Source organism: Struthio camelus, chromosome 28 (assembly GCF_040807025.1).
Source record: "Struthio camelus isolate bStrCam1 chromosome 28, bStrCam1.hap1, whole genome shotgun sequence".
NCBI classification, from domain to species: domain Eukaryota; kingdom Metazoa; phylum Chordata; class Aves; order Struthioniformes; family Struthionidae; genus Struthio; species Struthio camelus.
In genome coordinates, this window is record NC_090969.1 from 2455155 (window position 1) to 2481327 (window position 26173).

The 26173-nt window shown below is 48.8% G+C and overlaps 1 protein-coding gene across 17 annotated transcripts in view; it reads left to right on the forward strand.

Annotated features, from left to right (window-relative positions):
• Positions 1 to 26173, forward strand: part of HDAC7 (histone deacetylase 7) — a 119331-nt gene that overhangs the window by 51261 nt on the left and 41897 nt on the right. For 3 of the 17 annotated variants that reach the window (XM_068921188.1, XM_068921193.1, XM_068921183.1), the window contains exon 2: positions 23271 to 23348. The exons of 10 other annotated variants lie outside the window; for them this stretch is intronic. In XM_068921188.1, coding sequence (XP_068777289.1) covers positions 23271 to 23348 — 78 coding nt within the window. Of the gene's footprint in view, positions 1 to 9859; positions 10325 to 15538; positions 15610 to 16433; positions 16604 to 19814; positions 19864 to 23270; positions 23349 to 26173 lie in introns of those variants that run through there. 4 more of the 17 variants (XM_068921194.1, XM_068921197.1, XM_068921195.1 and 1 more) reach the window with 3 other exon arrangements.

Below are 26173 nucleotides of genomic sequence, written 5' to 3' on the forward strand. Positions count from 1 at the left end.
TCCCACCATGGGGCAGAGAAGTAAAAACAACTCTTGGGAGCCTGAGGGGCAGTGCTGGAAAACCCTAACCATTTACAAATCATTACAAGAAAAATGAGTTTTTAAAATGTCAGTATTTAGGAGGGTTTGCATGTTTGGAGTCTTTCTGGATCAGATTTTTTCAGGTTTTTTCCTGTGCAGGGCTAAACGGTATACGTGCTTTTTTTAGCAGAGTCTGGGAGATGCTGTAATCATGTATTTAACAGCTGGGACCTTGGGGAGGGGAAAAAACAAACAAACGTGTTGGCAATGCTCCGAAATAAGGCAGCTCCTTCTGCGTCGTTACCTGACTCTCGCAGGGGAGAGTCTCCGACACTGATGAAAATCTTCCGTCTAGTCTCTTTGTACCTCTTCTCTGTGACTTAGTTCTGAGCTGGACTTGTGTTTAAAAACAAACAAACAAAAAAAAAAACAAGAAAAACCTTAGTGTTTTCTGCTTTGATTTATTGCACCTTGTCCTTCCTCCAGCCACATAGTTGGTCTCTGTTTTCAGCTTTACCACCCCCTGCTTTGTCATGTTCAGCCAGCCCCAGCCATGGGGGACAGTGTGGGGCTGGGGCAGTGCAGGGTGGGTAGGTGAGTCAAGCCTGTGAGCTGTTGATTCAAGTACTTCCCAATGTCTGTGTTTCATTATTTAGCTATGCTCCCTGAAGTCTGAAGGCAAGAACACGTCTTTCCCGAAGTCAGACGTTGCTGGGTTCCTATTAACTGTTTCTCTGCTGACTTTTGTGTAGTTAGTAAATGAGGACAGTGACTGAAGGCTAAAGAAGCATGTCCTGGCCTTGCCGAGTTTGAAAAGTCCGGTTGCAGATGGGTGGTCTTGTGTCAGACTTGAGCAGCCCTCTGTGACTGAGGCTTTGAGAGCCCCGCTCAGTTCAGCGCTATCAGCTGCACTCATGGCTGGCATGGCTGGTCTCTTGCCTGCTGCTCTGATTGCTGTACCACCCTACAAACACTGCAGAAAAACCTACAAGCTCCAATCTAACAAGCCTCATCGAATTGTAATGTTTTTCTTCCTTTCTTAGTGCCTTTAGTGTGTGTGATTTGTTCCTGACCTCCCTGCTCCCACCGTTCTTGAGGAGTACAGATTGCTCGGCTGAACTGCCTTCCCCTGAACAGCAAGGCTGGGCTTGGAGGGTGTTGTGGGTAATTTTGTCACTCAAGAAAGGCCTGAATTGGTACATCTGTGTGACAGTGTTGCAAGACTTTCAAGGGGATGTACAGTGTCTAGCAGACGTGCTGGATTTGGTGGGGTGCATCGTTAGTGGTTAACTCCTCTACTTCATTTTTAGCAGAAAAACCAAGGTCTTGTTAAATTGAGCTGAGGAGGTTTAGCCAAGGATGATATTAAATATTTGTATGCTATCAGCTCCTCAAATTACTTTCTAACTTGAACAGCCCCTGTGAAAACCTGTGGGAAAAGAGCAAGTTCTTTCAAGATGGAATTGTCCAAAATGTCTAGTGTGGTAAAGAAGTGAGTAAGGAGAGGAAAGGCTGAAATGAGATAACTGGGGGAGAGCATTGCTGTCTTGCAGAGTATAGGAGGAGTTGTTGTTTTCTCTCTCTGCCTTGGAGAGATCCCTCCTTTCTTGACGTTCTCTTCCAAACATACCGGCAGCTGCTAACGCTGTATGAGTATGTGCTGGATTTGGGCAGCTCTGAGGCTGTTGAATGTTATGCGGGATGCAATTATTTTGGTTTGAGTTTAGCCAGAGCCAGTGAAGCTGGTATGCTTGGGTGCCTTTGTCCCATTAGTCAAACTATAAATAGAAGACGGAGCCCAAGTGTTTGTTTAACTGACTTTGGAAATTCCCTAGGCTCACCTTGGAGGAGGGGTTCACACTGAGGCACGTTAGCCCTTGGCAGAGAGGGGTTGAAGGATGTGAGCGCTCAGCATGAGGCAGGAGTACCGGTAAGGGAGTTGATGAGGAGGCAGAGTCACTTTGAGTGCCATATGTTCCTGTCATTGTGGTCCCTTCTTGAGCAATAGCTGAGGATCCTGAGGAAAGAGCCCTGAGCCGGTGCTGCACTGTCATCCGGGGAGCTCTTCAGCAGGGACAGAAGTTCCTAAATGAGGATCACCACAGAGGTTCTGGCCCCCGAGGAGGGGCAGGACTCAGTAGCATCTGATAGGCTCAGATGCCTTAGTATATCCAGCACATATGTATGTTCCCCTCCCATTTTAAGTTTAGTCTGTTTGTGCTCAGGGCTAAGCACAGTGTATGGTGCTCTCAGCCTCCTGGTGCTATTGTAAAGGTAAGAATTATGAAGGTGTGTGCTGTCTCTGAGGCTTGAGTTGTCTTTGGCATTTGGCTGGCTTGCTTTTTGCACCTTAATGCAGCAATAAACTGTCACATGCTTATGGACAGCTATGTTAGGACTTAGATACATGAGGGTATCTGTATCCAGGAACAGGAACACATGCCACTGAGAGAATTAACTCTTCTGCAGGGTTGCGTTCCACTGTTGGATCAAAATACTGCTCACATCAGGGCAAGACAAACACTGCGACTGATCTGGCACAAGGTCACACTCAACCTGTGGTCTTCCTGTGCTGGAGTAAATGACAGCATGTGCTTCAGGGCAGTGGAGGCTCTGGGCTGAGAATATGTGAGCTAAAGGATGGGTACAGGGGGAAAGGAGGTCAAGTAGTTGAGAGAAGAACTGGAAAATAGGAGAACATCTCAGTAGGTGGAAGACACTATTCCTTTATTAAAAAGGACTTCCACACAGAGAGGATGGGCAGATCTAACAGAACCACAGACGTTGCTTTTGTCCTGAGAGGGCAATTCCCATGCTTGAGTCTATCCTGGAGGATAGCAAATTCTGTTGATGGAGAACTGGTAGCTCTTTTTACAGGTGCGGGGTGTGCCACTCCTTCCTCTTGGAGTGGTGTCCTCCCAGTGTTTAACCTGGGAATGGGACAAGAGTGGGAGTTGCTACTGGCCAACGTGTGGCTTGGGGTTCCCAGCATTTGACGCTGTTAGCTGATGGCCCTTCTGGGCTATTTGTGCATCCTGCTGTGCAATTTAGGGTCAGAAAAGCTCTACTGGTTTACTGTAGCTATCCTAAAGTAGTACCTCAAAAACAAGACCCAAACATTTGGTTGTTTTAGAAATGACTCAGAATTGATGTTTTAAGGAATGAGGCATGCAGGTAGGGCTTCCCAGTGCATTTAGGCTTCTTGACAAGACTGCTTTCTCCTGTACTGATTGATTAGGTCACACTAGGTGATTCTGGCTTTTTTGTCCCCTTTTTTGTTCTAACTTCTCTCTCACTTTCCATTCTCTTCATTGTCTAATGTTAATGATGCTAAGGCTCTAAGTGTAGAAACTCAGTTTCCATACTTAAATCTGTTCAGGTTTGGGTGCAGTGCTCACTTTAAATATTTAAATTAGTTCAATCCTGTAGCATTCAAATACAAATTACAGCAATACCCAGGGTAAATTCCAATTCAGATCAGTGTATTTTCTTCTAGTGTGCTGTTCCAGAAGAGCTGCAACACACTGGTAAACTGGTCTTGGCCCTGCTTTGCCACTGGAAATCTGTAGGTGGGAGACCATCCACCTCTTTTATTCCCTCTCCCCCCCTCTTTTACTCAAGCACACCCAGCTTTCCCACAGCTCACCCTCCACCTTTGTGGCAAGGAATGTGTTAGGTTATTTCTTAAAAAAAAAAAAAAAAAAAAGTACACTGATCAGTTTTGTGTTCAAGTCTTGTAGCTAGGAGGATATCAGACTGTCACTTGGTCATCTGCTTCTCTGGAGAACAGCAGCCTCTGGAGCACCCTATGGTCCCAGAAGTGCCTTGAATTTCATATCAGTATTGTTACTTAAATAAGTGGCCTGAATTCAGGCTGAAAGTCCCTGCTGCCTTTGCAACAGACAGCAGTCAAGCCCTCAAGGAAGGGATGTGGGTTTGTTTTGGCAGGATTTTGTTCCTGAAGGGGCAGATGAGATGGTCAAAGGGCATGACATGAACCCTAGCAAGGCAGACAGGGTCCCTGTTAGGTTAGTCCTGTGGTTGTTGCTGTAAGTCACCTTAGCCTGGTGGCTACTCTGGGGCTGCCCTATGCTGCACTGTGTATGCATCCAAAGAGGTTTATGGCAATAGGCTGCTACCTTCAAAACACCTACAGCCACCTTCTCTCCTAAGATGAGTGATTGCAGTCCAGTCCCATCCACACAGCACAAAAGCCTGGATCTGGGAAGCCAAGAAGCTCCCCATTAGTCCATAGAGGAGTAACTATCTAGCAGCCCTTTTGAAAAAGGACACGGGAGCGTGGCACTGGGCAAACTCTAGGCAAGAGTGGAGCTCCTGATAGTGCAGACAGCTGGAAGGAGTCAGGACGTGGTGCTGGGAGGAGTTGTTCAGAGGATATTCTTGAGCCTTCGCTTGCATAAGTGAGATTCTCCTTCCGTGAAGGGAAAGTAGCATTGATGCTGAGACTGCTTTTTCAGAAACTGTTGTTGCATAAGAACGAAGCCTTGGGCAGCACAGAAAATGTGGAAAACGCCACTTTCTGATCGTTCAAGACAAAACAAGGATTTCTTTCTGAATTTCTTCCTTCGTGCTTATTCTAAACTCCAAGGCTCAAGTAAAATCTCAAAGTTCACTCATGGCTTGATGCACTTATGTTGCAGAGGACACGTTTCCATACGTAGCCTGGAGGTGCAACTCCTTAATGGAAATAGTCTCTTCTGTTTCTGCCAAAAACTTCTCTTCTAGACCTAGCTGCCTTAAGCAATGCTTAAGAAGCCAGTGAAAATGCCTACTTTCCAATATTATCTTGTAGTGGCTATAGGGTCAGAATGTTGATAGCAGAGAAGTCCTTCCACCTGTCTAAGGTTGAGGTGTGTCCAGGAGGATTCAGGCAGTAAGATTTTGATGCTTTTGCTGGCCCCATAGCAGGGGAGAGGTAGGTGACTAGAGATTTTTATTTCTTTCCACAAGTTCAGTATCGGTCAGTAAATATGAACAAGAGTTGGCCGTGTAGTTGAATAACCTAAAACATAGCTCACTGGATATTTTTGATTTGAGTGGCCCCATGAAGTGATGGGGGCCAGTCACCCCATCAACGTCTCTGAAACAAAGGAGGGTTATGTTGGCTTGACGACACCAGTGCATAGCATTTGGCTGCCCTTCAAGAGAAAGATGAGTCAAGAACTTCATCTGCGGACCAGGAAGTGTAGCTTCTGTGGAGCAGCTAAAATCAGGGCCTCTTAAGGCAGGGGTTTTGTGTGCATTTAAATACAAACAAGTCTGAAGTCTTCACTGAATGTGGCTGGCCCTGGAGTCGTGGAAACCCTCAGCAAAGTGTTTGCATCTCTTCATCTTGTGTTTTTTATTTTCTTTTGAACCTGCCACCTCCCTGTCCTGTCTCGTATTTCTATTTCCCCCGCTCCACCCTGATTCTTACTGTGGACAAAGTCTTGCCAAATACAGAGTGACAGAGGCAAGGCCGATAGGGCAGCTGCTCCCCTTTCTCAAAACCCACTGATGTTTCTTCTGAATCATGCTAGCTAATTCTGTGTGGAGCTCTGCTTTGTCTCCCTGCTCCCTCCCCTTGACAGCCCAGAATGGATAATAAGGAGGACCGTTCTCCCAGCCGCCTTGCCCTTGCCTTGCCTTGTCTCCTTTTCACCATCCACGCATGTCATCCTGGCCTCCTCTGGCCTCACTGTCTGTGTGTGCCAAGGCTGTGGTTGAGGCAGGGTCTGGTGCACGGGCGCTCCTTTGCTGTCCCAGGGATGTCTAGGATGGATACTGTGAAGGACATGGTTGCAGGAGCTTCTGCTTCTCATGAGGCTCACCTGCCTTCTGCTGAACTCAGGCTCATACCTGCCTCCTTCTTGTCCTCTTTTTAAGGCACCAATGGCTTGCTGTAGTATTAGAGGGGTCCCCAGATGAGATGCTGGTAGTGAGACTTGCATTAGGGTGCATGTGCTACAGCCTTCAGAATCACTTCCATGGAGACCGAGCCTGAGAGCTGACACAGTTAATACTCGTGGCTTGGGGGTGCATCGATGCCTGAAACTACCGGCCAATAGTTGTGTGTCTGTTTTCTTCCTCTGCTCCCCACCCTCCATGGCCTTGCTGTTCTCCTCAGCTTGCCTCAGCTCTAGTGCAGGCTTCTCCTTGCTCTGGCTGGTTGCGCTGCTGTTTCCATGGCACAGTGCCAGAAAAGAGCTGCCACCGACTGGTGGTGAGGATGCCCTGAAAGAGGTGTCCCCTGCTTTGGGGGACAGTCGCTGCCCTGTGCTGCAGTGCCAGGGTGGTTGGGTTTTATCTGGGTCTCTGTGCAGCCATGTGGCTGGCACCTGCTAGCGTGGGACGGGCACCGGCGACTGGAGAGGAGAGCAGCACTGACAAGTGCAGTAGTTGAACTGCAGCGTTAAGCAAAATCTGTGGCTTGTGATCTTTATTCAGCATGCTTAGCCTCTTTGAAACGCTGATTGAATACAAGCTGTTTGACAGAGGCTGTAACGAGCAGTTGCTGTTTCGATGATGACTGGAATTTAAGGTGCAGTGTTCCCTTGGCTGTCCTGAGTACACGTTGGAGGATGTTTTTATAAGCGAGTAAGCTTGTGGGTTTGAGGAATTAAATTCTTCAGCCCTGTAGACTCTGAATCCCTGCTTCTGACTTATTCCTGTTCAAAGAGTAGCAGAAAGTTTCTTTCTCAACTTTGAGTAAGCCAACTGAATAGCACGTGCAAATGAATACTCTTAATTTCTGTGTAAAGAGTTGGATGCACTAAGAGCTGGGAGAGAGCTGCTGCGGAGACTGGTTTCAGGTGGTGAGAGAGTTTGATTTCCAGAAACCATGTTTTCCCACTGCCTAAGCTTTGGGATTAAATGTGTGCTGAGTATTGCCACTTAAATTTCCCTACGTTTCCCTAGTTGCTAACTGAGACCAGATTTTTCCTGAACGCATCTGGCAATTGGGCATGATCATGACCTCTTTTCTAAGTGTCTGCTATACTGAAGAGCTGCAAGGGACAATTTGAGGTAAGAAAGCAAGGACGAGGTTTGGGGGTTGTGGGTGCTCTGTTTGGTAGCTTTGGTCGTGCCGGTTCTCTTTGAGGTGAGGCTTGAATGAATGAGAGCGCTTGGCTGCAGCAGGATCTCTGGCAGTCCTGCCCCATCAAGGTGCCTGGGCAGGCTGAACCTGTGGCGACATGCATGGGCTGCTCCCTCTGATGTGGCCTGCAAGGTGCAGGCAGCATGGAAGACTGCTTGCTGGGGTTTGCTTCCCCCTCTATTCTGGGACAGGGATCAGTAATGGGCAGACTGAGCTAGTGCCCGTTGAAGTCCTGCTGTGCCGTTCTTGGTAAACTGAGCTGGTCCTGGGGTTGCCCAGAGCGTTTTGGTGTCCGTGCTGTGCTTGGGGACAGCCCACTTGATATCCCACAGATGCAAACACAAATGCTGTGACCTTGGTTTCGTGGAGTGAGCTGGCAAAGCTGTGTGGAGACGGCCTCAGGGATTTGTCGCAGTATTTGCTTTGCCTCAAAAGTTCACGCAGTGGCTCTACCTTCTGTTACCAAAAATCTTTCTTGGTGAGGTGAGAGTTGTTGTGCACAGTTTCCTCTTTATATCCTCTTATGTCACGCTGCCCCGCCGGCTGAGCGCGCTTGAAATAGCTGCCAATCCCAGTAGGTTTCACTTCAAGGTCTCTATTCTTAGCTTGCTGGTTAGCTGAGCAAGACATGTTACTCAGTAGTCATGAGTTCAAGGACCGTAGGGTAAAGAATAGCCAACTTAAGCCATGCAAAAGTTTTGTTTGCATTTCATGGCGGCTTTGAAGGAATGGCTTGGGCAGCGCCCTACCCAGCAGCCTCAGACTTGCATGCGTGTTACTTGCTCTACCAGAGAGCCACAACTATACAAGTACGAAATAGGAGTTGCTGGAGCTGGTATGTACTCTGGAGGAGGCAGACAACTCATGAGCCAGAGACAGGATGACTCAGTATAATATGAGAGTTTAAGTAGCCTATTGCATCTGACCCATCTACAAGCAGGCTTATCAGATGCGTCTTACTGCTGCACTGATGACCAGATACATGTGTGGCATGAGTGAAGCAGAAGTGGATGTGGGATGCAGAGTGGGTTCCTGGGAGCGGAACTAGCTGGATGTTCTCAGAATAACGTTTTTTGCATCAAGGCTGTAAATATCTGCTGCACTGGTGATGTTCAGCCCATCCTGTGAGCAGTTTTCTCACTGGTCACCTGAGGAATTTTTCCTCGCTTGCATGAGCGTGAATTCTCACTAGTAGGATAGGCTGGCTAAAGGCATACACAGAAAGCATCCTTTCATGTGTCACAACAGACACATGGAGAAAGGCTCAGGAACGGGCCAGCATTGAAACTTGAATCCTTCTGGATCCATGTAGGTGGTCTGTGCTCGACACAGGCTGTTCCTCAGCCCATGCTGGGGAAAGTCAAGCACTCTGTGGTTTTGATCACCTGTGCTCAGTATCCCAGCTCAGCACCTACATGGGTTTTTTCCAGCCTCACAGCCACAGGAGAGGAGCAAACCGCATTGGTTCTAGTTCCATCAGCAAGCACAGAACAGGCTCATCTGTTATCGGCTCTGCTGTTCTGGCTATTTTATGGTGAACTTGCCATTTCCTTGTGAACTCTCCGTTTACCAATGAGCTCTTGCTTAAATCTGGTGAATACGTTACCCAGATGGGTGCCAAGTCAGAAAGAGTGATCACTAGTTATTCTTTGAGCAGGATTTAGTTATTTTTAAGAGTGCATCTTGGGAGCAATCTTGTGCTTCAGACTTTATTTAATTTCCTTTAACTTTCTCAAATTATTCTTCTGTGAAGCTGTCTAATGTAAGCTCTGCCAGGCTTAGGTGAATTTTTCACACAAGTCGATCAGCCCCAGTGTGCTGGGTGCCGCACCATGTAGGAAATGATCCCTGGGTATATATCTGTGATGAAAGATGGGATCTGATAACTGGAGGGCGGTGGGTCAGTGTCTTCTGTTGGTGTGACAAAGGATTTTGTGCACAGTGTTCCCAGCTTCCTCGGGTCTCTATAGCTCTTGATGCCTCATCTGAAGCATCAGAAAGCCCTGTGTGCTGCTGCCCAGCAAGATGACCCTTAGACTCTCTCAGCAGCTGGCTCACGATCTGCCTCATATCTCAGATTTGCAGTAGACCAAAAAATGCAGAAGCAGCATGAAGGATACCTATTTATTTTTTGGCTTTTCATTGCCATCAGCCTTTGCAGAGGCCTGGAAGTAGGTAGCTCAGCCAGGACCTCTGTATTTTCCCTTCCGTTGCAGGCCTGGCACCCCTTTAGAGATGGCAGCTGATGTCGTGAGGTCTTTGCCCTGGTGATTCTTGCCTTGTGTCTGCTTAGCTGGTGGTAGGAAAAGGGTGCGGCTGGTGGCCACAGTTAGCTACAGAGGGGTTAGGGCATGGGCAGAAGCCCGTGAGGTGTACGGCACAGGAAAAGGGAGCACATCCTGGAGGGAAAAATTGCTGGCCATGGCGCTCTCTGCATGGCCTGAGAGCATTGAGGCTCTCTATGTGGAGTTGCTGGGGAGTGTTGTGTACTGAATTCGCATCCTGCCTACACTGCGGGTAATGGTCACGTGCAGATGAGGCCTTTGTCCTGTTCCTGACTGCTTTTTTTAAAATTTATTTTTAGGTGCTCTCTGGCTTCCTCTTCCTCCTGTGCTATGCTGCGCTCCCTCTTTCTAACTCCCTCTTCTAAGACTGTTTTTTGAGCAATCAGTTCCTCCCTAAACCCATTTTTGCAGGGCTTTGTCTGTGCTTGGGAGCTGTCCCAATTTAGCATTAGCAGCTGCTGGCTCCTTCTGGGTAAGCAAGAACAAATAAAGGTTTACACTGAATGAATCATTTGGGCCTTATCTGTCTTTCAAATTCAGAACAGCTGTACAACTGCTGCGTGGAGCCTGCCTGGAGGGCACAGAGCCTCCTAAGTTGAAGAACTTTTCCTGTCAATGGCCGGTGCTTAATGTGCGTGCACTGCCTTAGGAATTCTTCTGCAGTGCTCTCTTGAGCTTTATTCCACACTCTGTTACAAAGAACTACTCTGGATTAACGCCCTCTCTTTTGAAGAGTTGCTCTACACTGGCATTGCTGTAGACTCCTACCAAAATTTGGCTTTTGGGATGCTTTGAGCAATTTAATTGCTGAGTGAAAATGTGGACTCTGGCTGTAAAGCACCATGGTGGAAACTGCATAGTGCATAAGCTTTGAAGACTGGCTGTGTGTAGCTTGTGGAGAATGGCATCTAGTCTGCTGGTAAGTGAACTGTTGGCAATTCATCTGGACTTCCCACTTAAGCAAAGGAATATTGTGAAGTGTCAACACTGTAGGTGCAGTGGTGTGGCTTTGAGAGGCAGGATTTATAGATAAGAAGCATTAGTTGGTTTAATACACAGAAGTGTGGGAGAAGGGAGGGGAATGGTAGATAAGCCTTGGGCTCACATGCCTGAAAAGACAAGTCTGGCTCTGGCACTAAAGTGGGGAGTTCTTTTTGTGCCAGAGTTAACTTGCTGAGATGAATGGGACAATTTTTTTCTCACCCTCCCCCCATACTGTTGTCCTCATCTTCTGGCGCACTAGATTAGACTTGGTTTATCCTCTCTCTACTCTGAGAGACATCCTGCCGAACTGTAGTAAGTTCTTGTCAACAGAACTTGAGCTTTTGAGGAGTGGTTTGGATGAAGTGTCTGTGCATGGTGCTGCCTTGTCCGTCTCCCTGCAGCCTTGTCCTTCTCCCAGCTGGTGTTCTCCGTTTGTCAGAGCTCATAAGAACAAGAAGCAGCTTTGGACATGTGACCACATCGGCGGCAAACTAATTGTAGCTTCTTGCAGTTTCCCTTTTTTTTTTTTATTTTTTTTCTTCTCTCTCCTCCCTTCGGAGAATATGTGCTACGGAGCCTGTCAGTCTCCCTGCACCCCCTGAAGAAGCTTCAGGGAGGATTGACTCTGTGGCCAGTTAAAACGTTTTACCTTTTGTAGTGCTGGGAGCCACCGCGCTCTTGCAGACTGGAGGTGTCGGTGAAGCTTTCCTCATATCTTCATTGATCTGAATCGTCAAATGTTGAGACTGGAGCCTGCCCTCCCAATTTGTCTCGTCCTACATCTGAGACCAGGAGAAGGATGTGATGGACTGATGGCTTCTGTACTGCAAGGCATTGAGGACATGTTTGTGCTCTAGCTTTGTGTTCCTTACGGTAGACCTGGGTTTAGGAGGTGAAGCTGGCCCTGTCCTTTGCAGGGGAGCAGTAGCACTGTTTGGCAAACCTTGCTACTGACTTGATAAGAAGAATTAGGGGGTTATTAATGCATGTTGTCTCCTGAATGCAAGAGCTCTTAACACTTTGATTCCTGTATATAAAACCTGCTGACTGTCCTGGCTACTACTGTACTACTGTCTGTAGCCTCAGTGGAGTGTGTTTAGCCTGAGCACTGCCATTAGATGCATGGAAGATAATGGGTTGTCTCCATGGGTCTTTTCCTGCCTTGGCAGTGATTTCCCCGGGGCTTCCCAGACCTTGGCTCACTCTAAAGCAGCAATGGCCACAGATTCTCGGGATGCCTGGGGCTGCTGGAAGATGCTTCTAAGAGTAAGATATGGTTCTGGGTGAGGAATAAAGAAGTTGGTCATAATGGTGGTGTCAGAATGTGGTTGCATCCCATCAGAAGCAGTTTCCTGCATTCCATGTAAGTGCTTTCCTTCAAATTCAGAAGGATAAATTGCATCCCTTTACTTGCCAGAGCTTGGAGGGACTTAGCTTCTGTTTGTTGCCTTGGCCTGGAAGCCAGGCTAGACAGGGGATGTACACAGCTGTGTATCTTGATTTGAAACGAATAGCACAGATACCCTTTTCCACCTTAAACAGAGTTTTGGAGGAGGTCTGCAGGAAGCTCTCCTGCAGTAAGGCTTTAGTTGAATTTGCAATGCCCCAGCTGCTCATGTCCATGCAGTGCCAAGCATCTTTCCCACCTAGAGTTGAGGTGGGACAGCCACCTTGTGCATAATAAGCTTGGCTATAGCCTGAACCTTTGCTTCAGTGTATAGATCGTGTCAGGCTTGGCCTTTGGCAGGGGCAGGAGGCTCTTCCTCTGCTTCTAGCTTTCCTTCCCTTTGCTGAACCAGGGAGGCTCTTCCAGTGTGGAAGTGAGAGTATGCTGGGCCCAGCAACTTGGTGGGAGAGACGGTCCTGAAAGCTTTTCTGTGTCGGAGGTGTGGGGGAAGGGAGGTAAACATTGCTATTGCGAGCAAGAAGACAAACGCTCCTGAGCTGAGCGTTGCTTCCTCTCTGCTTTTGCCGTGGGGAGGTTTCGTTCTGAGCTCTGTGATGGTTGCAGTGAAGAACCGCACCTGAAAGTGCATGGGGTGGAGGAGCAGAGCACAAATGTGGCCCCCAAGTGAGCGGTGCTACAAAAGGGAAAGCTGGGGTAGGGGGAGGACACAGCAGCGCTGGCTTTTTAGATAGGGTTGCAACATGGTTCCTGTTTAAAACTGAATTTTTCAGCCTTTCTGAAAGCTTCTTAGGCTGGTTCTGTAGCCTGTGCATCAGGGCCAGGCCAGGGCACTTTGATGCCAAACCCTTTGGATTCCCAAGGGACTCCCCAAATCAGCTGTTCTGGAGCCTTCATAAGTCTGTATCAATTACCTTAAACTTCTGGTCCCCATGCCCATCAGTTCAACTCTATCCCTGCACGAGGGCACTGTTAAGCAAACAAGGCTTATACAACCTTTACAAAGTTGGACTAAAACCTACTTTTCTAGTATGACAGACCAGGTGTCCGCCCCTCTGCCTCTTTAAAGCAGGTGTACTCAATGAGGGTTTGGGTCTTCAGTCTATAACTAATTTGTTTAGCCATTAGGTAGACAGGGCAAAAGTCTCTGCTGGATTTGTGCAAGCAGCTGATTGTGGAGCTGATGGAGGCTGTTTGCCTCCCCATTCCATCATCAAGTGGATGCCCCATAAAGGGAGCTGAAATAATTCACCTGGATTAAATCACAAGTCTCTTTTTTTTTTTTTTTTCCTACCATCTTCAAGGCTCTGCTGTGGTAAACAGCTTACTAGAGTAGGTAAGTGGAAGCTGGGCAGTGCAGTCCTGCCAAGCTCTAGTGTCCACAAATGACTAAATTCTGCCCGAAAAGTCAAAGTATGAAAACATTATTTTTTGGTTTTGGCTTAGTCTTGTGGATTGCTGGGGTTGAGCCATCTTGGCTGCCTGGAAGGATAGCAGAGCCGCCCCTCTGGATTCTGGCTCGGGCTCTGCCCACCTTGCAGCTGACAGAGGGAGGCTGGTGAGGACGTGTCCTGGGGCAGGCAGGGCCCTCTGGCAAGGTGTGTGGGGGGGGATTGTCTAGTGGGCTGCCTCTACCCCAGCAGTGCTTAGACCAGCGTTACAGCACAAGATCAACTAATAGCACTCTTGCAAAAATTGTTGTGCCCACTGGCGATGTTGTGTTGGCAGAACAGCTGGAGGGTGGTGCTGTGGCTGCGAGCCCTCGCAGTTCATAAATAACTGTGGGGGTTGGAGAGCCGGGCCAGTGTCTCACAGAAGAGCTGTCTTGCCAGCCACTTTGCAAATGCAGCACCTTAACTGCGTTTTCTGGCTTTTAAGTCTGGCTCGTTTTCTGTCATAGGGGCCTGCATGTGACTGGGGCTTCTGCGTTGCCACCCTAATTCATCTGCTCCTCTGAAAACCTGGGCTGTGGCAGTCACCAGACAATGCCTGCTTACAATGTGATCTGGCTGTTTGGAAGCTGGGTCAGGAGGTATCGAGGACCTTACCTGAGCCCAAGTGGCTAATGTCTGTAGTGCTCTGTTCTCTGATCTGTGCTTGCTATGCTGCAGCTGTGGCTTGGGGTCATCCGCACATAGCCAGACCCGCTGGGATACTGGGCACCCAGCAGTCCATGCAACTCTCCAGTCCAGAGATGAGTTTTCTAGTGCCTCCTGAACCCTGCACTAGGCACAGCATCCTGTTGCAGCCTTGCTGGCTGAAGCTGCTCTCAGTTCATAGGGAATAAATGGATATGCGATGGAGAAAGAATCAAATATGTAATACGTTTAGGGCCCTTGTCTGGGAAGGGGAAGCTTTGGGCATCTCAGTGCTAATGACTGTGTGCGTTCTGGGGTATATTAAACGGACACAGCATCAGGAGCCCAAGAGAGTGGCGAGCAGTCTCATAATAGCCTTGTGTAACTAGGTGTCCTGGCATATCCCTGGGAGTGCAGATCATACAGTCCGAAACATCCGGTGCATCTCAAGTCCGGGGAGCAGGTGCCTACAAACTCAGCAGTGCTGCACATTGCATTGCTGAAATACCCCTGGCTCTGGGCCTTGGCCCAGGAGAGGCTGTTTCCTTCTCTGAACAACGCAGCAGCCTAGCCAGAATGGCCTGCTCTGTCTGACTGTTTCTGTACTGCATTTTGAATGCATCAGTCTAGGCTGTGATGGCCCAAGCAGCACAAAAACAAATGCACATCCCTGTTCCCTGATCTACTTCTGTTTCCTGGTGCTCCTGTGTGTGAGACACCGCTTGCCAGACCTGACTCTTCTGAAAGACTCGGCCGTATTTGGATGGAGATAAGACTAGTTAGTGTTTAAGGCAAAAATTAAGAGAATTTCCTGCCCCTAGAGGTGGAGCCTGCATAATGCTGATTTAGAGCTTCGACTCCCAACTGCAGCCTCCCCATGCTCCCAGATACAGCTTGGCTGTGGCAGCTGACCTGATTCCTAGCTTACTTGGTTCTCCTAGCCTTGTGCCCACTGGCAAGATCAGTGCCTAGCTGGACTCTGCAGGAGGCTTGTGCATATGGACTTCTGGTTCCCTGGCAGTCCTCTGCATTCATGATTCCTAGGTACACAGAGCTGCTGACATGCCGCATCCTCCCACAGTAGGATGGGGCCTGGCAACTGAGACACCCCCTCTGCATGGCCAGGCTCAGTGGTGAGACACTGGTATGCGAGATGTAAACTCAATACCAAAGTTTAGATTACAGCCCTGTGAAAAACATCAGCTCCCCTAAATGGAGCCCAGATGGTGGTGGAAGCTGTGCAAAGCATTGAAGCTGAGGGCCAGCAAAGGAATTGCAGGAACCATGTGAGCAAAGGGACCGGGGCTGTGGGGGAGGGAGAGAGGAAGGGAGATAGGATTACAGCTCCTGTAGGCTGCAACACAGGCATTTGGCCACTGCTGTGTGCACCAAGGGTCAATTCCTAAACCAGGCTGGTTAATCCACCTCTTCCCCTTAAAAACAGCTTGGGATGACCAATGTCTCCTGAATTGCATCACTTTAAATGCTGCATTTTCAAAGCTGAGGTTTCCCACAGCCCCTGACAGCTGAACTTGTGGGCATAAGAGACCAGAACTCTCAGGCAAATTAGAGGAGACCGAGCAAATCTGAGGCAATGAATGTACAAACTGTGTTCACTTGGGAGCTCTGCCAGAAGAGTAGTTTCTCTGCTTCCTGGTTTTGGCAGGTTCAGAACTGCTGAGCCCAGGGACAGGGTCGAGTGCGTGCATGGAGCCTGGAGACAGAGCTGTGTCTTAGGTAAGATGTGCTCTGACACTTGCCCAAGCATCAAGGCTATTGCATGGATGAGTGCAGTCTATGGGGAGGCTGACCATGACTCAATATCCTGATTGTGAAAACAGCAAATGTCCCAAGGCGTAGCTGGGAGCACTGTCTGGGAGACTCAGAGCAATCCTTCTCCTCGCTGTTCTGTGGGAGCCTCAGCCGGAGCCTCCCTCTAGGCACTTCAGAAAGGTGTGGAGCAATTAAGTGCCAGGATGACTGGGAGTCCACAAAGCATGTCTTGTAAGTCTGGACCCCAGGAAGCCAAAGAGTGCCAGTGTGTGCAAAGCAGATTGAGATGCAAGTCATGCTGCGATGATGTGAGAGCAGATCATTCCCTTCCCTTGCCTTGTAAACAGGACAAGTAATGGCCTCGGACTGCACCAAGGAGATGTCCTCTGTCTGCTGAGGACAGATCTGGTGCTGAGGATGTGCTGGAAGGACTGGAGTGCAGTTTCCAGCTCTGGGGAGTTTGTACAGATTAGATGACCATTAAGAATGCCAGAGATAATTATCCTCCCTGTGAACTGGAGAGCATGGGTGAGATGACTTAAGATGAGGCATTTATATAGAAATCAGATCTCTTTCTGAGGTTATCCTGACAAGAAATTTTGTGAGGAGAGATGCTAAATACCTCCACACAGGAGGAAGGGACAGTAAGGTCCTAATGGAAGAGTGCTGATCCTAGCAGGCCTTCCTGTTGCTCTGTCCTTTGCCGTGTCCAGCTCTCTTCCCCTCCTTGATAAAACATGGATTTTTCAGTGCCACATACTAACATGCATACATCTTTGGTGTCTTAGCCTGCGTGGTGACCCAAGCCGATGTTACAGCAACATTCAGAAAGTCTCCAGTGCCAAAGCAGAGCACAGCAGTGCCGTGGCTGCCTTGGACAAGTCTGCACTTGAAGAGATGTATCTTTAATGGCAGCTTAAGCCGTGGGGCTGCTCTGCCCTTTGGGGGCCGCCAGAAGGTGAGTTATGGAGACATGGGGACTGCTTGGTCCCCACGGTGTTTAAAGCGCAGCTCTGTGCCCTAGCAGAGGAAGGGAACGGGGCTTGAACTATGGAGAGGACGGGGAGGAATAGTAAGGAACCAGAGTCCTGCAGACTCTAGCACCACTGCTCCAGCAGTCACGGTTGGCTACATATAGCTGGGCAGCTGTGGACGGCACTGATCCCAAGCAATGAGCCTAAAGGTAGGTGCACACACGTGCCGTTCACCTCAGAGAAAGGCCCACATCCCTTAAGATAACAATATATGCAGGAGAAACGCACCCCTCCCCTTGGAGATAAGTTTGTGTACAGACATGGCCCAAAGATAAACACACAGGAAGGCAAACATCCAAGTAATACGCCTGTACGGACATGGAACACCTGCAGATGCTCTCCACGCGGTTGTGTGGTTCCTGCCAGGGTGGCACAGCCTCCTTAGCACTGGTCGGCAGATGTGGCCAAGCAAGTCGTCTGTGCTCACCAGAGTGGGCATGGCTTTAGCGCATGTAGGATTGTGCTTGTGCCCCAAAGTCTGGAGATTCTTGTCCTCTGTGGATATAGTTTGTTGGCTGCAACTTCCAAAGATGCCCAGGGCAGCTTAGACCCAAAATTGCCCTTGCACTAGCATGGGACGTGCTGTGACCCTGGGGTAACCTGATTTCTGGTGATGTCCTTGACTTCTCCCGGGTGCATTTTGAGGATTTGCGCCTGTTGTGAACTGAAGTCCTGTAGGATAAAGAACCCTGGAAATGTGTTGTAGCTCATGTGGCTGGGGAGAGGAGAGCACTGTGTGCCCCACGATGTGCTGTGCATCAGCTGCTCTGAATGGCCAGGATTTAGCATGTTTGGAGGATGTTGTCATCAGGCTGTGAATTCAGTTTTCAAATAGCTGATTGAGTAGCTTCTGTATACAACTTGGAGTCTTAAAAAAATTCCTTTAAATTGTTGGAACGTAGTAACTCCTTGTTTCTCAGAGAAGCTGTGAAATCGACACACACTAAATTCTCGCTGGCATGACCTTACCTTGAAGGACATGCTTCGTTGCGGGGGTTACAACGTGTACTTTGGGCACCGTGGTTTCTGTCCCTTGCCTTGTAGAGTTTCATCCCTGTGAATAAATACAGGGAGCTGAACCGGTTGTCTTGGGCTCAGTTTAGATTCAGAGGAAAGCAGGTCCACACAGTTAATGGAGCTGGAGTTGCTTCCTTAGAGCAATGTATGGGTTTAACTCCCTAAGTTGTAGGTGTTTGCAGTGATGGCATTTACATCTGAGCTTGAACCACATGTTACTGTGTTCTGTGCAGGCAGGAGGACTGCTGGGTTGGACAAATCACGCTATTTTAGGATGTCCATGATGGGATTATTACTGGTGTTTCTGCAGCCAGCTCAGACATCTGCACTGAAATGTCGACTTTGGCAGATGAATCACAGCTGTAGCTGGTGAACTTGGAGTCTTATCCTGAAATCAGACCGGAGTTTTATTTTTCAAGGCTGACTAGGAAGTAGTTAGGATGCTGTCCCATGTATCCCGAATCAGATAAGGGGGACTGGGGAGTTCTGGTGACAGTCAGTTGTCTGTGCCCTAAGCACCGCATGTGGTATCTGCAGCAAGCTCCTAACTTCCACTGAGAGAGACTCAGAAATATTACAGAAACAACAGTCTCTGTAAGATAAGTAGCAAATGAATCCTGAGGCCATAAAAAGCTAAGGTTTGTTGCAGGTCGCACTGTTCAGGAGCAGGGGAACCAACAGACAAACAGCTGGAGGGTGTCACACAATTGTTAGTATGCATGACTCGTGAAATGCAACAATGCAAGTGTAGTGGACATCCTGAAAGACATGGTCACAGGTAATAGGAGTCAATGTGTCAGTTCCTCTCTGCTTATCTCCAGTAAAGCCAACGGTACTCCATGCGCATATTTAAGAGATGCCGAACAGCTGAAGGTAAAAGGCTCTCCTGAAAGAGACCCCTTGTGCTAATTTTAGGGATTCTTAAGACGTGTTTTGGCACTTCAGTTGCACCCTGTGGTTACTCTGATTAAAATAAATATCGATAGTGGGTTGTAATCAAGCAAGGGTTGGTTTTTCTGTCTCATCTGTCACCGAGAAGGCTTACTGTAATATACCCTCAACTTGGGGGCGAGCAACAGCCTGAGAAACAGTGCACTGAAATGTAGGAGTTTTGCAGGGAGAGAGAGCTACATATAAAGCAGCCTGTGCTGCTTTTTATCTTTCTGGGCCTTGTATGTAAATAATGCAGCTTGGAAAGATATCTTTACGGGTCATCCCTTAGCTCTAATAACGTCAATGGCGTCTACTGAGGAATCTATCTCTGCTGGGGGGACTGACATTTTGGAGGGTTTCCTCTCCGGCATGAGTTGTCCTCAAGAATAGGAGTAATGCTTTGTGTCCTGTAGCAGAGATCCGCTGAAGCCTAGGAGCGCTCAGTGGTGCTCCAGTGGGGACCCATCATTGGCCCGTGCAGGTATCAAGCTAAAGATTTGCTTTGGAGGATGCATCTGCATACTGTGCATGATACTGTTGCATGTGGAAAGAGAGCGTGCCATACCCTTCGAGCATGGCCTGATTTCTCGCTTTAATAAAAATCTTGATGTATTAGTGCTTTTTGGCCAGGTATACGCTAGGAGCACCATGCAGGTGCTCTGTAGTTGCAAAGTGCTCCTAATGTGGATTCAACTTAGCAGTAAAGGTTTGTCTACAGCTTATCTCTATTTTCTGTGTCCTCTGCCCTCTCTGTCCCCTTACATATGTGGGAGGCTGCATACTTGATACCCTTTTTGCTAGTAGAATTTTATTAGTTACGGATCAACATCAACCATACCCGTGAGTAGCAACTGAGCTGTCAGGAGAGAGACAGGGCTGGTCCCACTCGAGGAATGCTATGGTGGCTGTATTCTGAGTCCTCAAGAATAACTGAATGTGATTGAAAGGTCAGCAAAGTCAGCATTTCTTGAATGATGCCATAAATAGGCCATCAAGTAGGAGTAAGGAGGTGCTATCACTTTTGTAGTCACAATTCTAAGTGGCCTTAAATATTATGACCAACACTGTAATATATACTTCAGAAAGGGCAGCAACTCATTGGAAAAGATTTAGAGCTGCAAAAACGTAGAACCTCCCTTGCAGGGCGACGGTGATGAAACTCAGCAGTGGAGACTCCTGGTATATCTGCTCCTTTGACTGATGGACCAAAACAATCACGTAGCTGGAGGCAGAGGTTAGCTTGCAGTTTGTATGTTTGCTGTATTTGCTCCATCCATCTTAAGGGAACAACCATGGCAATGCCACGTTCAATCTCCTCTCATGTCAAATCACAGCAAAATGGAGTCCCTCGTGAAATATCTGGCATCTTGCTCTTTCCCTATGCTTTTCCCTGTTCCTTGTAGAACTTTGGTTCTACCAGTCTCATTTGCAGTTCTTGTCTGTTTTATTGGCTGCCTTTCTTGTTTGTATTTGGAGGTGTGGATTTGTAACAATGATGATGACGAACCCTTGGAAGATCTGTCAAGATCAGGAAACTGGAAGGGCTTTTTTTTGTTTTGTTTTGGGGTTTTTTTGTTGTTTTTTTGGTGGGATCTTGCTGTCAGGGTTACTCATGAGTAACTGTGTCAGTTGGGTGGAGGTTTGCTGGTCTGTGTTCTGTAGGAGCCCAGACTGGATGATATAGTCTGTGACAGTGATGGGAACAAGCGATAGCGCTTGGCTGCTTCCCTGCTGGAGAGGTTGGGATGCTGGAATGAAGAGGCCATTTCACACCGTGCTGACATGTCTGGGACAATTTTGCCAAGCGAGTGAAGAAGGTGGTGGGTGTGTCTGAGGAGAAGCTTGGGAGGGGTGCAGGGTGTAGGATGGGGTGCTGGCACATCTGGAGGTGGGACAGAGATACTTGCAGAAGGATGTGCGGACTAGGCTTGGTTTGAGCTTGGGTGTGTGCTATATCTGCACTGATCTGCATGTCCTCCCTTGTGCCTTCTTATCTTCAGGCTTATCTTCAGGCTCCATATTGCTGGCTAATAGAGAAGAGCCTTGCAAAATCACACAGCTTTCCCCTATTACCTGTGCAGCTTTCATGTTCATTTCTTCTCAGTGGCTCTTGGGCATTCCTGAACCTGGGAATGAGAGATGAGACTTTGCCAGAGCTCACTCACCCACCAGCTGGTCTGATGTTTCCAGGGTGGTAGCCCAATTTAGGGGAGAGGTTTCCAGTTATGTGCTGCTGTTGCTTTTCCTACGTGCTTAGCATCACCATACAGATCTCCCAGTCAGAGAGAGAGGATTGTCCCAAATAAAGATCTAAGAGCAGGCTCTGAGGTGAGCAAAGCTCTCTCAGTTGGCTTTCATTACAAAAGCTGGTGGTTTTATTTCGTCAGCCTATCTAAAATAATGGTAGAAAGGCTGTAACTAACCTACATTTAGGGCCAGGGTTTGGTCTTCCTAACACACTGATCTACAGGAAACTGTTCATCTGTGACATTTGACACCTGGTCTTCAAGAGTCTTAACCAAAGAGCGCATTGAAATTGCCTTGGATGCAAGCTGTCTGATGTGGGAAGCAGGACACCTTAATAAGAGTAGTGACTGGCATAGCATGGTGCATACAGTCTGGAGCAGGGCTTGATATCTTAATGAGAAGTGGCATTTGCAGCTCCTCTACATCTAGTACTAATTAAGAAAGGGCCTTAGGGAATTTATGGCAGTGAATAGAATCCAGATCCAGTGATTTGGCCTATGTTTAAAAGAAAGAAAAAGTTCTACAAGGCAAAAGCTAACAGAAGTAGGTATTGAGAGGTGAGAAAACAAAGGCAGATAGGGACTGAACAAGACATAGTATAAAAGGTCCATAGAGCACTGAATTTGCGGCTAGGCTCAGTGGATTAAGGTCGGGAATGAGGTGGGGGGGGGGGAAGGTAGGAAAGGTCTGTGCAGTTCAGGGCTATATGTGCCATAGGATTTCACTGCTGAACAGGATGTTGAGAAACCACTGTGTTCCTGATGCATCCACTCCTGGGACAGACAGCTCTGGCAGGACTTTACTGAAGAGGGAGGCCAAACAGCTGGGAGAGAAGGTGAGAATAGCAGAAATGAGACCTGAAGGAGTTGATTTATCTGGAAAGATTAAAATGCTTTTTATCTAGCTGGAACCGTGTTCTCCATCTAGGTTGTGTGAGACAGGCTGTGCTTGCTCGTTGTTAGTTCCAGTTCCCTGCTGCTTGCTGTAGGACAGTTTCTTGCTGCACCTTTGCCAAATCAGGAATTTACCCAGGAATTGCTCCATGTCTCTGTCTGCAACAAATATCAGGATCAGTAAAAGCGGCCCCAGCACCTCCAGAGCCAGTCCATCCTTTCCTTTTGGGTGCTTGCTGGTCCGCATGTGCAGGCTCATAGGAACCAAGCAACTCGGCTGCTCCCTGAGCCTGTCCCTAAGCTTTCTTGGTTGCAGGAGACCTGGCAGCAGGATATCGGAGGAAACTTCCCTGCCAGGACTCTCAGGGTAGATAGACTGGCTTTTCTTCTTCCCTTGTCACCTCAAGCTTCAGGAGCAGGGAAGCTGCTGCACAGCTGCTGATATGAGGAGGAGCTCTTTGGTTTTGGCAGCAAAGGGAGTATGACAGTTCAAGAGTTGATGGTTGCAGAATGACCACCTAAGAGAGCATATAGAAGGTCTGCAGGAAATGGAGTTGAGCAAAGAAATGTCAAACCGATGTTGAAACCCGTAGAAGGGGGAGAGTCATTGCTGTAGAGGAAGAAAAATGGAAACATAGGAATGACCTGCCACTAGATGGAGCGAATGATCTTACGGGGATTTATCTTCAGCCTCTGGCAAGTTCAGTCCAGGACCTTCACTGTGGAAGTAGGTTCCTTCTTCCCTGTACTGCTAGGTTTGACTTTGGAGAACTGGAGCTGAAGAAGCACTTAGGCCAGGCTATGGGGAAGGAGTCACAGGTGCTTGGAGTTCAGGGAACTCGCTCCCTGTGTCATCACCTCATTGGCAGCACTGTGTTGGTAATCAGCATCTCCTCCAGCATTTCCAAGGTATGCTGTGCGTGATGGGGATGTGCTGTCACCACCCATTTGACATGGAGCATCAGAGTCACCTCCAGGTCTTGTGGGCACTGAAGCTGATTCCAGAGCTCTCAGATCCTGTGTCTTGCAGCAGAGGCAGAGTTGAGGGGATTTTTCTTTTGGCCGTACGATCCTTGAGGGGGAGAGTTCCCACATGTGAATATGGCGTATGCAAGGATCATGCAGTAAAGGGACATCTGTCTACCCGTGATGGAGAGAGCGATGGAGTTGGTCTTACTGGAGCCTAGGGTTTGGGCAGTGGCCTTTTGAGGAGTCACCTGTACGAGATGTGGAGCACCTTGAGATTTGCTTTGAGTCACAGTAAGAACCCATGGAAGAGCTGGACACTGAGATGGGGTCCCAGAGCCACAGCGTTGGCTCCATTCACCCTACAGCGTGAGGCCGATGACTTGCAGCAGGGGACACCCCCCCCCCGGCCTCCCTCCTCTCCTGTTTTCTGGCCCCTCGCTGTTGGCAGCGGAAGCTGCAGATCATGACAAGAATGACGCACTGCTGCAAAAGGAGGACTGACTTACAAAAATTTTGGATTGCTTCTCTCTAGTCCCGGTTCGGAGCATAAGGAATCCCTGCAGCAGCACCTCCCTGGTGACGCAAGCGCCTGCACCGCGGCCCTGTCTGGGTGAGATGCAGCTCTCTTTCCACCACCCGCACACCAGAGGAGGGGTGAGCTAGAGCAACAAAAATGTGCCCTTCCACTTGGGTAACTGCTCCCACTTTGAGATGAAAACATTTGTTCCTGAAATTGGAGTCATTCCTAGGATTGCAACACCCAAGCTGTGTTTCCAATTAATCTGCTGAAGTTGTCATGCATTTCCAAGTGCATTGGCTCAGCATAGAGAAATCTGGCATTGAATTCGCACTGAAATGCCAGCTGAGATGCACATGGTATTAAATGAGGAGAAAATGGCCCCAGCACACTGGCCTGCCAGCACCTGGCGCTGTTCATAGGACAGCCGGATCGCAATGGGGCACAGAGTAGCTTCGGTAGGGCTGGGAGAGGGATATAGCAAAGGGCAGAACAGCCGCCTCCTGAAAATGAAAAGGCTTGAAATAGTCATAGAATTACAGCTGTGTTTTTTTTCCTGCTGGTTTCCTTCTGTTTCTGGGTGTGTGTTTTGTTTTGGGGAGAGGGGGGGCAGGGGTGAAGTGAGTTATGCTTGATCTATTTGCTGGGTCTGCATGAGTGTATTACAGCCTTGCTGCCTTAGTGGTGATGAGAGGGAAAAGTTTGCTATGCATTGGGATTAGGGACAGTGGTGCGACCTCTTAACTGCAGACGCCTTCAGCCTCCTCCCAGGCCCTCTTGCTGGAGTCTTCCTGCCTCCAAAGAGGCTGGAGGGTGCTTTGTTTGGGAGTTCAGCAACGCCTCCAGCACCGTGCATGGGTTGGCGTCCAGGGAAGCGGGCAGCCTGGGTGCATGCAGTGTGATGGGCCAAGCGCTGGCTCAGGGCTTTGGCTTGCAGAGTCCAGAGCTTGATGGCCTAGAGAGCTGTCTTGGCATGAGTCACTGCGCGCACAGGCAGAGAAGCCAGGTCTCCTGAGTCTCCATGCATCGGTGTTGGATCTGGCAGATCCTCTCATCTGAAGGGTGGGTTTCTGGGAGCAGCAGCATGGTGGAATGCAGCATGAATCTGCTGCTGTCCCAGCTCTGTCAGCCTGGTTGCCAAAGGCACATCTTAGAGGTGCCATCTCGCTGTCCCCTTGAAACTGCAGTCTGGTTCTTCAAGTTTTACATCCCTGTGTAGAGAGGGTGAGCTCAGCAGCAGTGGTGGGCCCTGGTAGTGTGTCTCCATGTTAGACACCTCATAGGGGAGCTACTGGAAGCAGAGCCATTCCCTTGCTCCTCGTTTTTCCTCTTTGCAGAAGCCAGGGTTCCAGCCTGGAGCTGGAAGTGACCCGACGCATTCCTCTCGTCTCCCATGTGATTTTTCTGAGAAATGAAATTGGATCTGAAATCTGGTCCCAGCTGGGTGGGAGCAGTCCAGTGCGTTAGCACAAACACTCATGGAAAGGCCGAGCTTGCGTAGAAATCTTCCCTTTCCAAGAATGAGGTTCAGACTGAGGGCCCCCCCCCTCCCTCCTGAGTCAGCAGGGATGACAGACGGGATCAGGGAAGGGGGAATGGGGAAGTTCGGGCTCGGCTGGTGTCCCGTTGCTGAGGTCACCGGTGGCTTTTCCATACAGGGGTTTGTAAGGAACATGCAAGCTGCCTTTACCTTTCGGAAACTGGAGACAGCATGTCACAGTGAATAAGACACTGCCTGGAGAGTCCGACTGCCTCTTGCTCCCAGGTCTGCAAAGGCTCTTTCCCTGTGCCACAGGGAGGGCGATCCCCGCTTTCGTGCAGCAATACTTGATCCAGAGGTGGAAAGTGTTAAGTGAGGAGGGTGACGAGTCCACTCCCAAATTGGATCGCGCTTGCTTTCCCATCTGTGAGGGCAGCACCGGGGCAGTATGTTCTTCTGTGGGAGTGTCGTGCGAGCCCGTGCACCCTTTTCAGAGGCCAGGGCAGGAAGGCTGCCTGCGCCAGATGCGTAAAAGCCTGAAACCGCCTAGAGAACAGAGGAGGGGGGAGGCAAATTTGCCCCTGGTGTTTAATGCTGCCGTGCGTCAATATAATGAACATACTTAAGGAAGCTGCGCTAATTGCTCGAGTTATTTACTCTAGAAATAAAGCTTTCCTGTGTGTTTGTATTATACCAGTTAGTGTCTATTGCATATATTTTTAGCGGTGAGGATGTAATCTTTCTATATTTGTTTGCTGGACAATAATACTGATGCTTTCTATTTTTAACATGTCAGTGGGGCAAAAATACACTTGGGAACCTTCAGTGAGCCGAACAGCTCCGTTCTTAGCACTGCCTGTGGCGGCCAGCATTCGAAAGTAAATGCTAGCAGCTCAGCAAGCTGCATTTGCTTTAAGTGTGGCTTTTCTTGCTTTTCAGGAGATAAATAGAGGTTAGCGTGGCTTGGTGCAGGGGTGAAGGATGACACGGAGCCCATCACCACATCCACAGTGCCTCTTTTCCTTCTGCTCCAATGGGCTCAGCAGAGCCCCTGCTCCAGGGTAGCAGGCTGTGCAATGATAAGGAGGGAGCAGGAGCGTTTGGCATTGCCCTTTCTTTCTGCCTGTCGTGGCCCTGCCTGGCCACAGCAGTAGCGGGGAGAGCTGGAGGGTTTGTGGGTCTGGCTGTGGTCAGGCTCGTGTTGCGGACTCCTATGATGCTTGCTCGGGGCGGGGTGGGAGGGAGACACACTGGTCCTGAAATCCCTGCTCTGGAGTTCAAAATCAAAGTCTTTTCTTTAAAAAACAGTAAGTTTCTGACACTCCCTTGGTCATAGAGAAGGGCTGGAAATGATAACCTCTGAAGTCCTCAGAAATGGAAGATGAATAACAAAGCTAAGAAGACTGTAACTCCCAAGTTTGGGGACTGATTCATAACT